This window comes from Indicator indicator, chromosome 25 (assembly GCF_027791375.1).
Source record: "Indicator indicator isolate 239-I01 chromosome 25, UM_Iind_1.1, whole genome shotgun sequence".
In the NCBI taxonomy this organism is placed as follows: Eukaryota; Metazoa; Chordata; class Aves; order Piciformes; family Indicatoridae; genus Indicator; species Indicator indicator.
Genome location: NC_072034.1, coordinates 8,907,531 through 8,920,663, shown reverse-complemented (window position 1 = coordinate 8,920,663; position 13,133 = coordinate 8,907,531). Strand labels below are relative to the sequence as shown.

General features: G+C 43.3%; 1 protein-coding gene across 1 annotated transcript in view; it reads right to left on the bottom strand.

Moving 5' to 3' along the window:
• Positions 1–13,133, bottom strand: part of JADE1 (jade family PHD finger 1) — a 39,002-nt gene that overhangs the window by 3,534 nt on the left and 22,335 nt on the right. The window contains exons 4-10 of the mRNA XM_054392203.1: positions 12,536–12,693; positions 9,885–10,072; positions 8,235–8,446; positions 7,362–7,529; positions 6,530–6,646; positions 2,438–2,965; positions 861–978 (exon numbers count right to left, since the gene is read on the bottom strand). Coding sequence (XP_054248178.1) covers positions 861–978; positions 2,438–2,965; positions 6,530–6,646; positions 7,362–7,529; positions 8,235–8,446; positions 9,885–10,072; positions 12,536–12,693 — 1,489 coding nt within the window. The remainder of the gene's footprint in view (positions 1–860; positions 979–2,437; positions 2,966–6,529; positions 6,647–7,361; positions 7,530–8,234; positions 8,447–9,884; positions 10,073–12,535; positions 12,694–13,133) is intronic.

Here is a 13,133-nt window from a genome sequence, read left to right as displayed (position 1 = left end):
TAAATGTAAACAAATCAAGTTCAAGTCAAGAACTTCTGTGTCTGGGTGAATACCACTTTTGAACATGCCTATTCTAACCCTGTCCTCCATGCCTGACATGTTCTTCAGGGCAAACAGGTATTTGGTGACAATTCTGCAACTATGTCATTGTTCCACAACAGACTGAGTGCTATGTGTGTTGCTGAGTTCCCTTTAGGCACACTGCACCTACCTACACCTGTAGCCAATACACATCCTAGTGTTGCTGTAGCCACCAGGACAGAGACTCCTCAGAGAAGGGGTGGGCAAAGGAAGCAGTGAGTGGATCTGTTTGAATCCATGTAAAATACAGCAGGTATGTTACTGAACACTTTAAGGATAACCTAGTTAATGCAGTAGATTTGAAGGTACTCATCTTTCTGAGAGATTACTGTCAATGAGATTAAGCAGGGAAAAAAAAATTCTTTTAAAAACAGGGTGCTACCTTTTCAGAATTGAGCTCTTTTAAACAGCCATCTATGATGCACAGCAGCACAGACAGACCACAGGCTTAGTAGGTAGCATATGGCACTTGAATGTAAGTCATGGTCCCCTGTCATAAGGAGTCATTAAACTGACACCAGGAATGATCTGAAGCAGGCAGCATTCAGTGCCCCATGGACAGGAACACTGACTTAGTTCCTATAGCAATGTGCCCACCATCAGAGCTACACAAACTCATTTTTTCTCCCAATCTGTTAAGGCGTGGTGCCCTGCGAAAGGTTTTAATGAGAACTAATAAGGTCCTGATTGTCCTTCATAATTAGTCATTAGCCTGTAACCAAAACTTTCAGTGCCTGTGTCTGCAGTCTTATGCAAAAAAAGGTAACACTGAAGCGTACCTGAAACTCTTTCTTGTTCCAGCTGCTTTGCGTAGACATTAAATATCTGTTCTTGAACTTTGCAGACAGATCTCTTGATTTTTTCCCTTCGGGTCACCATGTAAGTGAGGTTACGCACCTAGGAGGCAGCAAGGTGATGAGTTTTACAGGAATTGTGTTTCTGTAATGTTGTTCATCTGTACTTTGAATTAATTCAATTGAAGTGCTATACAGCATTCAAACACGTTAACACTGTTTTTAACCTTCTTCAACACACTTCTTAAATACCATGTAATTGACAGATTATTCCATCAGATCTGGGAGGGCCAGAGCACTGCAGTAGCTTCTGTGAACACCTGAATCCCTTTTACCTATATACACACAGAGGAAAGCTAGAGAAGTGCTGAAAATGCTCACATATGCTTGGTATTTTAATAGCCTCACACCATTTGCTTCTTACTGTTTGAGACACAACAGGAAACTATACTTAATCAACAGCAGGGAACTGTGGATCAATGAGCATAGCATGGAATATACGAGTGAGGAAAATAGAGTAGTAAAATATTTGAATTATTACTAGAATGAGGTATCCTGGCTTTTCATCACATTTAAAAATGGAAAGGATACATACAGAGTAATTTAAGATCCAGAGAACAAGGTGGCAAACTCAACTTATTTAGCTGATCAAAGGGAAGATAAAAGAACTTGAGCACAAGGAGCAGAAACAAATGGACTGGGGAACAGCTCTCACACCCAGCAAGAGAAGGGTCATGGGCTGGAAGCTGAAACTAGAAAAAAAGGTTGAAAAGAAAAGCTGCAGTGATTTGTTAGAGTAATTATCCATCAGGGTCCTTCACAAAAGATGCTGCATGAGCATCTGCTGCCCTGATTTAAAGACTAGACAGCATTCTTGGGATAGAGGCTCCAGTTCACCCACAGGTTACTGAGGCTGAGGAAGGACCTCCTGAGCCACGTTCAGTATGTGGCCTACACAAGCCATAAGCTGTATGGAGGTAAAAAACTTATAATAATGTCAGTATTTCTGGCTCTAACATATCCTAAACTCTATTAGCTAACCCCCTAAAAAAAAGAAAAATAAAGGAAATCAGTTTGTTAAAGGGTCAGATGCACCTCCACACAGACAGTCCTGTGAAATGTCTTGTTACTACGTTGTGTCAACAATACCCTGGGCTGCTGCAAATCAGGGCATGTTTGATGCTCTTTTTGTCTTGTGCACCAGATGAAAGGAGCAGACAAAGACCTTAAAGGGTAAAAAAGCTGCAGCTGGGGGTTGCAGGAGAGCCTCCAGCAAGCAGTGTTAATCAGTAAAGTAGCATAAGCGGAAATGCAACAAGCCAGTCAGAAGGAGATTGGATACCACAAGCCAAGACCTGCTGACCCTGTGAGCTAATCCTCTCTTTGAACAGGGTAACTGGTGTGCTGTGGAAATTCAGCATTAAGGGTCTGTTCTGACAATACAACTTTGAGGCAAGATGCAGCATGGAGCACACAAGGGCAAGAACTGAGCACGTCACTGGGGACCTCTGCTAACGAAGACCAGCACACCTCGCCCAAGCACAGGCAGTGCCATGGCTTACCCGCTCTAGATCCTGCCGGAGGTGTGTGAAGAGCTGCAGTCTTCTGAACAGCACATCCTGTTCCCGTTTAGCAAGATTGTCCTCTTCATCCTTCTTTGGAGTAATCAAAGGCTTGTTGAAGTTAGCTTTTCTCTTCAGCTTCCAGTACTGGTAAAGGAATTCCACTGGCTCCTCAGGCAGCCGAAGAGCTTTAGCCACTTCCAAAGACTCCACAAATGTATAGAACTCATCCTCCAGCTGTTGGAGCTTCTGCTTGCGGAGGCTGACCCTGTGGGCCTCCTCCTGGTTTTGATCCATGCTGTGGAAAGGGTCCATGCGGGCAGGAGGAGAGCTGTCCTGAATCCCATTCCCGTTCTCTTGTCCAGGGCTCTCATTGAAAGTGTCATCAGTTTTCTTGGTGGAGCTGTGCTTGGGACAATAGGACTTAAATTTCACCTCATCATTCTCTGCCAGTATGGTCTTCATCTCCAAGCCACGATCAAATGCACAGGTGACATGAAAGGCTGTTCTGCAGTTCTTCACTGAACACTACAGAAATTAATTTAATCAAATTAAATTTAAGAAGTCACAGTACCCAGAACTATTGGAGCTTCCAGAGCTGCCTTGGAAGAACAACCCTGTCTCCATGCTCTGCTGCTGAGCTGCGTGTACTTTGTTGCTCTTTAATTAGGTTTAGGATTTGGTGCTCTCGGGCCAGGCTATGATCAAGTGGCCCAGTGGGACAGGAGTGGTTAGCCCCTCGCTGCTGAAGGACCTAGGAGCAGTGTTCTTAGCTGAGCCACTCGTGCCAGGTCCGTGTAACACAAAGCAACACATCCCGCCTTGGACTGCACCCACATGGCAGGGAAGGGAAAACATCTGGGTGGCTCAAGGCCAGCCTGGTACTTGTAATTAGAAGTCTTCCCCAGCACCTGGACCCAGGCTACCCAGAAGGCCTCTACCAAGGGGAATTTTCATTTTTCCTGTTATCCCAATTTTAAAAATGTCAACTATTAAATCACTATCAATTACTACTTCACTGATGACAGCCTTCACCTGGGGGATCAGAACAGGAAATTCAGTTTTTTGTCATTTTCCTTCCCTCCCAGTGAACCTATCGCTCGCAGAGTAATGGATACTAGTTCAGCTGATGTAGCACTTCAGTTCTACTATATGTAACTTTCTCTTGCCAAATGCTGTCATAGCTATTGCCAGCCACAAACTGGAAGGTTTAAATCGGTACATGTATGTGTACCCACACAAGCATCTGTATCAATTCACACCTCTGCCTCCAGCAAAAAGAATTTCAGGTGGAAATGAATGTTAGTGCTGTTAACCAGGAGGGAAAAAAGCTATGCTTAACCTTACAGAGAAATGCATGGCACTAGGATGTTTATACACAACTTTGCCAAGAAGCCAAATCTCTTTCCTCCAGGTTTTCTTGCTCAGGTTGACTCAGCAGCCAGATTGCATATGAAGGTACAACAGAGCTTAAACTGTAGAAGTTTCAGATGAACATCCTTTAATAAAAATCAACATACAAAAAGAAATTAAGAAATACCAAATCATCCTTTGCTCTTTTCTCTCTTACTGACCAAAGGGCAAAAGCAGCCCAGCTGGATCACCCAACAGTACAGAAGAGTTCTTTAGCCATGGTTTCCAACCTGCTACTGTTTAGAATAATCAGCTCTTAGCATGGCTGATGTTTTACTGGGACGAGAGGGGAAAGCCTGCCTCATTGGAAGGAAACCTGCTCAACCTGGAAGAATAGAAAGTCTTGTTTTTCCAAGCCTGCTGCAGCTTCTCTTTGCTCAGCAGATACTGTTGTGCTTTAACTGTTGTGCACACCAAAAAGAGCTCTGGAGGATCTCTCTCTCTCTCTCAGTTCATCCAGTTAATGCTACTTCCCTTCTATTGCAGTGCCTCTGCATGATGTTGTTCTTTGCTGTACAAAAGTCCACAACACAAATCTAAGTATTTCCCACTGCCAGCTTTAACAACACCAAGATTTACACAACTCCTGTAACATGTCAGGCAAAACTTACTTGTTGTCTCTCCCCCATCATTTTAAACGTAGGGCTGTCTGAAGTGGCAGCCATAATGCCTGCAAGTCATCACTATAAGGGGAGAGGTAGCATCAGAAGAAATATGGAAGCACATTTCCCTCTCCCCTGCACACCAACCTACATAAATACTTAAGGGTTCAAATACTAAGTCATCCCTCAGAACTGGCCTGGAGAACGGACAAAACCGTTTCAGCTACCTAACAGCAGAGGAAGGGCCAGCTCTGTGAGGAGGAATTACCACTGCAAATTTATATGCTGTGGACAGATTTATTTTCTTTAGTTAACATTTACTATTTTATGCATTCCTTAACTGGAAATGGACTGATAGGCTTCACTGGAACTACTGCTGCACTGCTGGTGTACAGCTTCTTCTGGCAACCTGCACAAATGACTTGGAGCAGAGGAAAAAAGGAAATGGACACAACTTATGTTTAAAAAGCATAGGGCTTTACGCATTTCTGTGTCTTAATGCTGCTCTTACCATCATGGATCCTGGAAGGTTAGGTTAGCCACAGAACAGAAAAAGCTCTACAGCTTCAGACTCCGGAGCTTTCTGAGACTCATTTTGCTGACGTATGTGAGGCACTTTGAAGGTGCAGTGTTACCACAATACTAAGCTACATCTTTGACACAATCACAGCATTGCCCCAAGTGCATCACCCCTCCTTATCTCATCACTTGCTCTCCAGTAAGGTAGATCAAAGCTTTATCATCTCATGTATCAGGAACCAAGTATCTCTTGTTTCAAAAATCTGGGGCTTGGCAATGTGTTTTCTCAATCTCCAGGTTTTAAAATTGTTCTTAAAAGGGATTATTTAACATTTCTGAGTGATTTTCCACTGTAAAGGATCTGCAAGTGCTTTCCAGCTAACAGCCCAACATAAATATGGAGATGAAACCACACACCCCAGTCTGAAGTGCTCTGGTGCAGATCAGTTCAGTTATTTAACAGCAGCAGCTCACAGGCTGCAGTGCTGAATCCAATTCCAACTGAAACTGCAGGGAGGATTTCAGAAGTATGCAATGAGACAACCTGGCACTGGCACAAGAATGCAAGCTGTTGGTATGAAACATGGCTTTATAGTGCTGGCATTATAGGTTGATTATTTATTGCATAAGGAAATAATGTCTTTTTGGAACTATTGAGACTAGCCCTTTGTTTTGGTTCTGCCCCATCTCGCTGTTTCGGGCAGTCACCATCCCTGAGCTCAAATGAGTGCCAGCAGTCAGATCAGTAATGGGGCACTGCTGCTACAGCAGAGTGAAGTGGGAAACTCACACCCAGGAGAATTTTTTTGCCCTCTACTTAGGAACACCAAGAGCTCCTGAATTATCTACAACGATTGGAGGAAGTGGGGTTCATCTCCTCAGCTTGTGGCTTCCTCAGATCTCAGGGCAGACCAGTCAAACAACCTTCTTCTTTCTTACTGCTCCAAAAACCTAATGTTACATGATCAGACATTCTCCTCAACAACTTAAAAGCTAGACCAACAATAAAACAGTTAAAGAAAAAATAGTTACAGCCAGAACAGTCCAAAGTTAATTGGTACCTAAAATGAGAAATTCAAAGCTATATCTACTTTTATCATCAATGAAAGTGTTCAGTTCCACTGACATGGCTGAGAACTAGACAGGCTCAGCACTTTAAAAATTCAGGTTGTTACAGGCAATACTCAGACCCCCTTGAGGTATCCAACTTGTCTTAGAAGCCACTAAATGAGCACCAGTGGACATGCTGCTTTCAGCATTCAAGTTTTGTTGCCATATGTGGTAGATGACAGAAATGCAGGGGTTTTCCTCTCAACAACACTTACATTTTATCCCAAAGTACTAATATGTGTGTCAGCATAGCAATAGATAAGTCTTAGGTACCCCACCTGGCATTATTAATAAAATCTTCCTGGAAAGTAAGGGCATGCCAACATCTAAAAGCACTGTGTGTGAACTGAAGTCCTTACTAACAAACAGGAAACCAAGCAAAATATGCTGAGGGTACATATTTTGTGTATCTACCAAAAGCATGTGGGTATTTGTGCAATTTATTTACCTGTATAGAAGCTCCAACTTTTTCATTACAAAGGCTGCACACCAGTGCCCATCTACTGCTGGGAATGTGAGAAACCTTTGTTATGGGCTCCATTTTTTCTGGGCTTCCAATGCTCACCTAAGAGAAAGGTTAAAAAGGCTATGAAATAATTTTATCAAAGATATCACATTTCTTGTGTGCATGGGCAAAATAAGCATGCTACAAGTTCCTCAGTAAAAAAAGAATTAATTGCCTTTTTTCAAAAACACAACTTCCTCATTGCATGAACAGTTTCAAATTGAAGCTCTCCAATTTAAAATTATCATGCAGGAAGAATGCCTTTGAGAACCCACAGGAATTCTCACTGTCACATCCAAACCTTCCTGATTCAACTTTAATGTTCCACTTACAAAATAAAACTGTAATTTGTGTACTTATTAAATGAGTTTTGCCAGCAGCACAGGCCTAATTTCTTGAGGCCTAATTTTGGTTGACAAAGGTAATGTAATTACTCTCTTTAGAGATGATGCTTCATCCTGCCAGACGCCGCATCTATCTGAAAATCCTTTACACTGTCTTCCATACCATAGAGATACTACACTCAGTGTAGCAGCACTGCCTCCTCCCCTAGGGGTGTCCAAAGCCAGGCTGGATGAGGTCTTGCACAGCCCAGTCCAGTTGAGAGGCATCCCTGCCCATGGAGGGGAGGTTGGAGTAGGTATGTCTGAGGTCCCTTCCGACCTGAACCATTATATGATTCTATGAACATGCACTAGGTTGAACAGTGTCTTTGACAGATTCCTCCTGTCCCAGAATCACTGCAGCCCTCAGTTCCCAGAGGATCTGTACCTACCTCTGGGATCCACAGGGCACAGCTAACGTGGACCCACTTGGTGCCACTCCGGGTCGGCTTCATGGCACCACCCTTCTTGGGACACAGCAAACACTTGGGCTGGACGCCAAGTGCGCAGGTCCTGCAGAGCCAGCTGCCCTCTGGCACCTTCAGGATCCCATAGCAGGCCTGAGATCCCAGTTACAGTCAGGGAGAGAAAGCATAGGCAACAATCTGTTACTTTTGGGCTTACACAGAGAATCTCACAACTCTCAGAATTTTCTTTGTGGAATAAAATATAGAAACATCAGCTTGTGGATGATCTCAGGATGCTTTCATAAACTTATCCAATCACACTGGCCAGTCATTCCCCAAATAGATCGTTCCATGAAAGAAGCAGAAGTCATGACAAGCTGTGAGGCAAAAAACCACTGCCCACTTCAGCTGGGATAATGAAGATCCTGTTTCCCAGCCCACAGAGCAAGGGGACATCCAACTGACAACCCCACCAGCAGAGAGCTGGGGTGAAGTGCAGTAGCAGAAAGACTATACTGAACAGGAACTGGGCCAGATCTAATTCAAAAGGCAAGAACCACAAAGTCAAGTGCTCTGCTGTGCAATGCTCTATGTTATTCCAAAGCATTGGGGGTTGCTTCTTAGCAGAAATGGTGGCTAATAAAGATCACTTTAACCCCCTTATCATGACATCTCTAGAATTCCATGTAATAATTCAATTAATTCTAAATGAATCCCACAGCTCAATGGTGAACTCTGCATCAATTTAACAGATCGATGTCTGTCATGGGAAAAAAAATCCAACCTGTTATCTTTAATGGTTTCAAAAAGCTTTTGTCACCATCCCTACACCCCCCACCATCCGCCTGACAGCCATACCTGGTGCACACAAATATTGCATTTGTCACAAAACACCATTTCATTGCCATCTTCTCCATCTGGAGACTGGCAGACATCACAGACAACATCTTCATCGTATTCAATCCCAAGTCCTTCTTCCGTTTCGATAGCATGATTCATGTTATCATAGCATCGCTGCTCAAATCCCTCTATGACCCTTTCCATCATGTACTCGTCCAGCTCAGGCATCCCTGGGAAACAGGAGTTGTTACTTATTTAAGGAGTGATAGACAATCATGCTTAATTCAGTGCTAAAAAAAAATCAAATTCAGCTTCTAACTGTATTAAACTAACAGAAGCAAGAATCCAAACCAATCTTGCAAAATCCTGAGAAAAACTTTTCCTAAACTGATGTTTAGGCTTCCTGGTCTTGTTCTGATTTCTCCTCCCAGGACTGCACTGTCTATGGCTTTTGCTTCAGTTCCGCAATGCAGATGTTTACTCTTTGGTGAAAGATTTGAGAGTGTTTTGAATCAAATGTGATAGGGGTAGAGGAGGGCAGTCAATGACATCTGCTATCATACTTGGATCAAACCTGCAGTTTCTAACAACTGTGGTTGCCAGCCCGATAGGGTGCAAGCCCAACTAAGGTCTCCATCACCTGCTACATACATACTGCTACACCAGTAAATTAATTTGGTTTAAAAAGCAAAAAACCACAGTCAGAATATATGTAATCTGGGACAACAAATAACTGCAACACCTAATCTGGGATTTGGTGTTTTCAAACAGCATCCATCAGGAAGTTATTTGTGACACCACAGCTCCAGGCTGGCTACATTATAGTATTGTGATGCAAACTTAATTAAATTACTCTCGTAGACCTGAGAAGAAAAAAAGTAAGTAACCAGCAAGAAAAAAAAAAAAAAAAAAGCCCAAGTGCTTCCCCCGCTGGCTTCCACCTCTCATTTGCTGTGCCAACATGCTGGCTGTGATACTTCCAAATTGATGCTACAACCTTCAGCACAAAATCCCACCACACAAACACCTGTGGAACCAAGAAAGATACACTTCTGCAATCAACCACCTTCCTCTTGCAAAGTCAGGTTCAGGCAAGAATTTTCATATCCTTAAATCACTACAATACAGCACAGGCTTGGGATATCCTGCTTTTGGTCTCATTCTCAATAGCTCATGTTTGCTGTGACATGCAGTCGATGGCAACATCATGATGAGTGTCTTAGCAAGAAAATCCTCCTTTGGCTCTTCCCATGATTAACTGAGCCTCAGGTTCCACAAAATGAAGTGGTGAAAAGCACACCACAAAGATGATACAGAAAAATAAATCCATTATAAAAGGACTAACTGGAAAGACTATCATTCAGTTCTTTTCAAGGACCCTGATGGCAAAATGGGAACTCTTTTGAAAATTCCCTAGTGAAATGGAAAGTAGCAGAGTAAGAAAACCAGACTCTGACTTGGTCTGATCATAACAACTCAGCAGTTACAAACACAGGTATCTCAGGGCTTAATCACATCAGGTCTGCTTTCCTGTGCCAACCTCAGCTCCTACAATCGCTGTCTCTTCATACCTCTTTCGTCTCTTCCCACTGCACTCTCCTTAGAATTATTAAGACTGCCAGCTTTAAAAAAGAAATAGCAAGAAAACCACAGGCACTGGTTGCTCACCCATTTCTTTGAACTCTTCATTGGCAAGCCGCAGCCACGCTACATCCATGTCATTGAGATCGTAGCGGCACACGCTGTCCGCTAAGGTCCGAATGTCAACGTAGCCCAGCTCTGGAGGCTCTGAACCTGATGAAACAATGTACTTCCTGGGACGTGTAAAGGTGACAGCTTTTGTCTCTGACACAACTCTAAAACAGACAGACAAGCAGATGTCAGGTGTGCTGGGCTACCCAGAGACTTGTGTCTAGAGAATTGCAATTGCCTCATTTGAACTGACTAACAGTCATCAGTAGGCATCTAAGCATCTAAACAATCACCTTGCACCGCTGAGATGGGAAGAGAAAACAGTACAGTGCATTTCCATAATGGACTGGTGCTGTTATAAATTAATGGGAATTGTCGAGAAACCCAACTCATCACCACAAGTTAAATAAAATGAAAAGGCTAGAGGATAGAGCGGTGCTTACTCCGACCTGAAATCCACACTTGTTTGAAGCTGGCTGCCAACTGCACTTGGTTTTAAGATTTTTTTTTTCAAACTGATCTGTTTTACTACAATATCAAGAGCAAGAAAATTCAAGGGAAAAAAGTAGTATTTCCTGCTACCTTCAAAGTTTGCTTTCTCACCATGTGCTTCTTTTGAATTTTTTAGTGAGTGTAGGTACAGAATTGCCACCTTTGTGGAATTCTGGAGACCTTTCCACAGAGAATCAGTAATTTGTACTAGCTTTACCTTCACTTACCCAAGCACATACAAGCTCTGGCATCCTGGGTCTGCATTTCCTCTTTCAGTCACTAATGTCATGCTGGGCAAAGCACAAATATTAATCAACTGCTGCCTGAACTACCTTCTCTCAGGTTTTGAAGGCTCCAGCTGGCCAACAACCAACTATGAAAGCATATTTTAGCTGCAAGCCAACTGAAATTTTGTTTGACCACAGGCATTAGTTCAGGAAATGGCAAAGTACCTACAGCACATCACTTGTTCTAGGTCAGATTCCTGCAATGCCACAGCTCTGCAAAGTCAGGAGCTGGGAGCAAAACCACTCGATTCACAAACGGCAGCAGTCCCTCTACCAACAAGCTGGTGACTTGCTTGCAAACAGCAATATAACTCTCTCAGAGCACATGCAGCATGGTGCTCTCAGCAGAGAGCACTGCACCTTCTCTAGTGCCACAAGGGAGAAGGTAGCACCACTGTGTGTCGAACACAGCTCTCTGCTGGCAATAGCCTACGCTGCACAACAAGCAGGACATGCTCCATGCCATTTTGCCCCCACCTCCTCTCCCTGTCAGAAGATCCTCATCTGCCGCTGCTGTATCTACACACGTATGTCTCAGTATAGCTTTGACCTGTTTCAGTCTCCTGCACAGACCTAAATCCTCCCTAATTTAGCTCATTTCAGACAACTATCTGAGAAATGGCAGGCAAGCTGAATGTTGAATTTGGGACTCCTGAGGTGCAGAAGGGTACTGTGAAAGAATACAAATCTTAATGACCTCATCAGGCTAACTGCAGTGCCCAAACTGCTCCTGGTCATACTGCACAGTACTAAAATATGACAGACTACTACACCTCACAGAGAATTTACTTCAAACTGGGCACTGTTTTTGAATATTCTGTACCATCAATTCCACACTGAGCACCTCTGCATGCCTCTGGGCAACACCCTGCACCTGCCCCAAATACACAGAAGACATAAGCACAGGTAGTTTGGCTTCAAACCACAACCACAAACCAACAGTGCTGTAGTTCCCCTACTCCAAGGTCAAAGCTGGCAGATTCAGACCTAACAGATGCAGTGCACCCAGAATTCTTTGTTGTATCAGAGACTGGGCTGTTCTGACCCCACCAGCATTCCTGGGACATGTGGTAATGCCTTATGGGCCAGCCTGGACATACTCAGAGATCTAACATCATTAAATGGCAATAATCCTTGTTCTCTCTTGCTCCAACTCCAATCCCAACTAAGCATAAAACAGACAGATGGGCTGCAGCACACCACTGCCCTTGCAAATGTACTGTTTAGTTTGAAACAGAAAACAATATCTAAGAAACAAGGCAAGGAAAATAAGGGTTTCTTGGACAAGAGCTAGAAAATATCACATTAATGTATTTAGTTAAATGCATTTAGTATAAACTGTATTTAGTTATATCTGGATGGTTCTTCAAACAGCTGAAATATTGTACAATGACTTCCTATGTCAGTAAAATAATCAAGCAAAAAAATAACATGAAACCAAAATAAATGCTGTACTTTCTGTAGCCCTTAATTCTGCCTAGTCTGTTCCTTGGAAGGAACCTATGGCATAGAAGAAGCATCAGGCGAGGGCTCTCCCAGCAATGCTGAGTGAGGTCAAGTCTGGGCTTAAAAATAGAAGCTATTTTTAAGGTTCTGTCATCACACTCCATCCTAATGCAATGCCAAAAATTGTTCTCTGACATTCATATTTTGGCACACAGGCAGAACAAGCCTGACTCCTGATCTCTCCCACCATTCAAAGAGCTGAGGCAGGTTGCTCTTCATCTCTGTGAACAGGATCTTTCTAGCTAGACACTGTGGAATAAAAGCTCAAGAAGCCAAAGCAATGTAGACACAACCTGCTAGCATAAACATACGTGTACTTGTTTGCAGTCCTCCAAACTATACCTGGCTACTGGTTCTGGGATGGTCCCTGGGCTAACTGGCACCTGAACTCCCTTTTCCCACTCCTGCCTCCAGGGATCTGCCAGCACATAGTACTCATCAGGGTTCAGCTGGAAGGAGTCATGTAACTTCATGGCAGTGATCAGGTCCGTTCTGAACACCTGCAAAGAGAGTGACCAAGAGAGAAAAAACAGAGACACTGACATTGGATATTCACACACTGTGATTCACAGCTTCAGGGTAACCACGGAGTAGTGTGTTACAAGGTCACTGTACCAACAGTGAGCTGATTCAGCCCAGTGCAGGACAGAGGCTTAGCTTTATCACAGAGGAAGGGGTGGCTGAAGGTGTAAATACTGACAGAATGACTTCCAGCTAACTCCACTGCAAGTTCTGGTGCTCCCCCTGTGCCACAGGCATGATGCTAAAAGGTGCTACCCACTTTTACCCCTGCCTTGGATGCAATAAAGGCTGCAGGAGCTTTGAGTTTTAAACCAGCAGAACAGAGAAAACTCATTTATGCGCCAATGTGTTTTTGTTGAGTTTTTTGGTTTGTTTTTAATTATTTGAGCTCTGACTAATCCAAAGACATTCTAGAAAT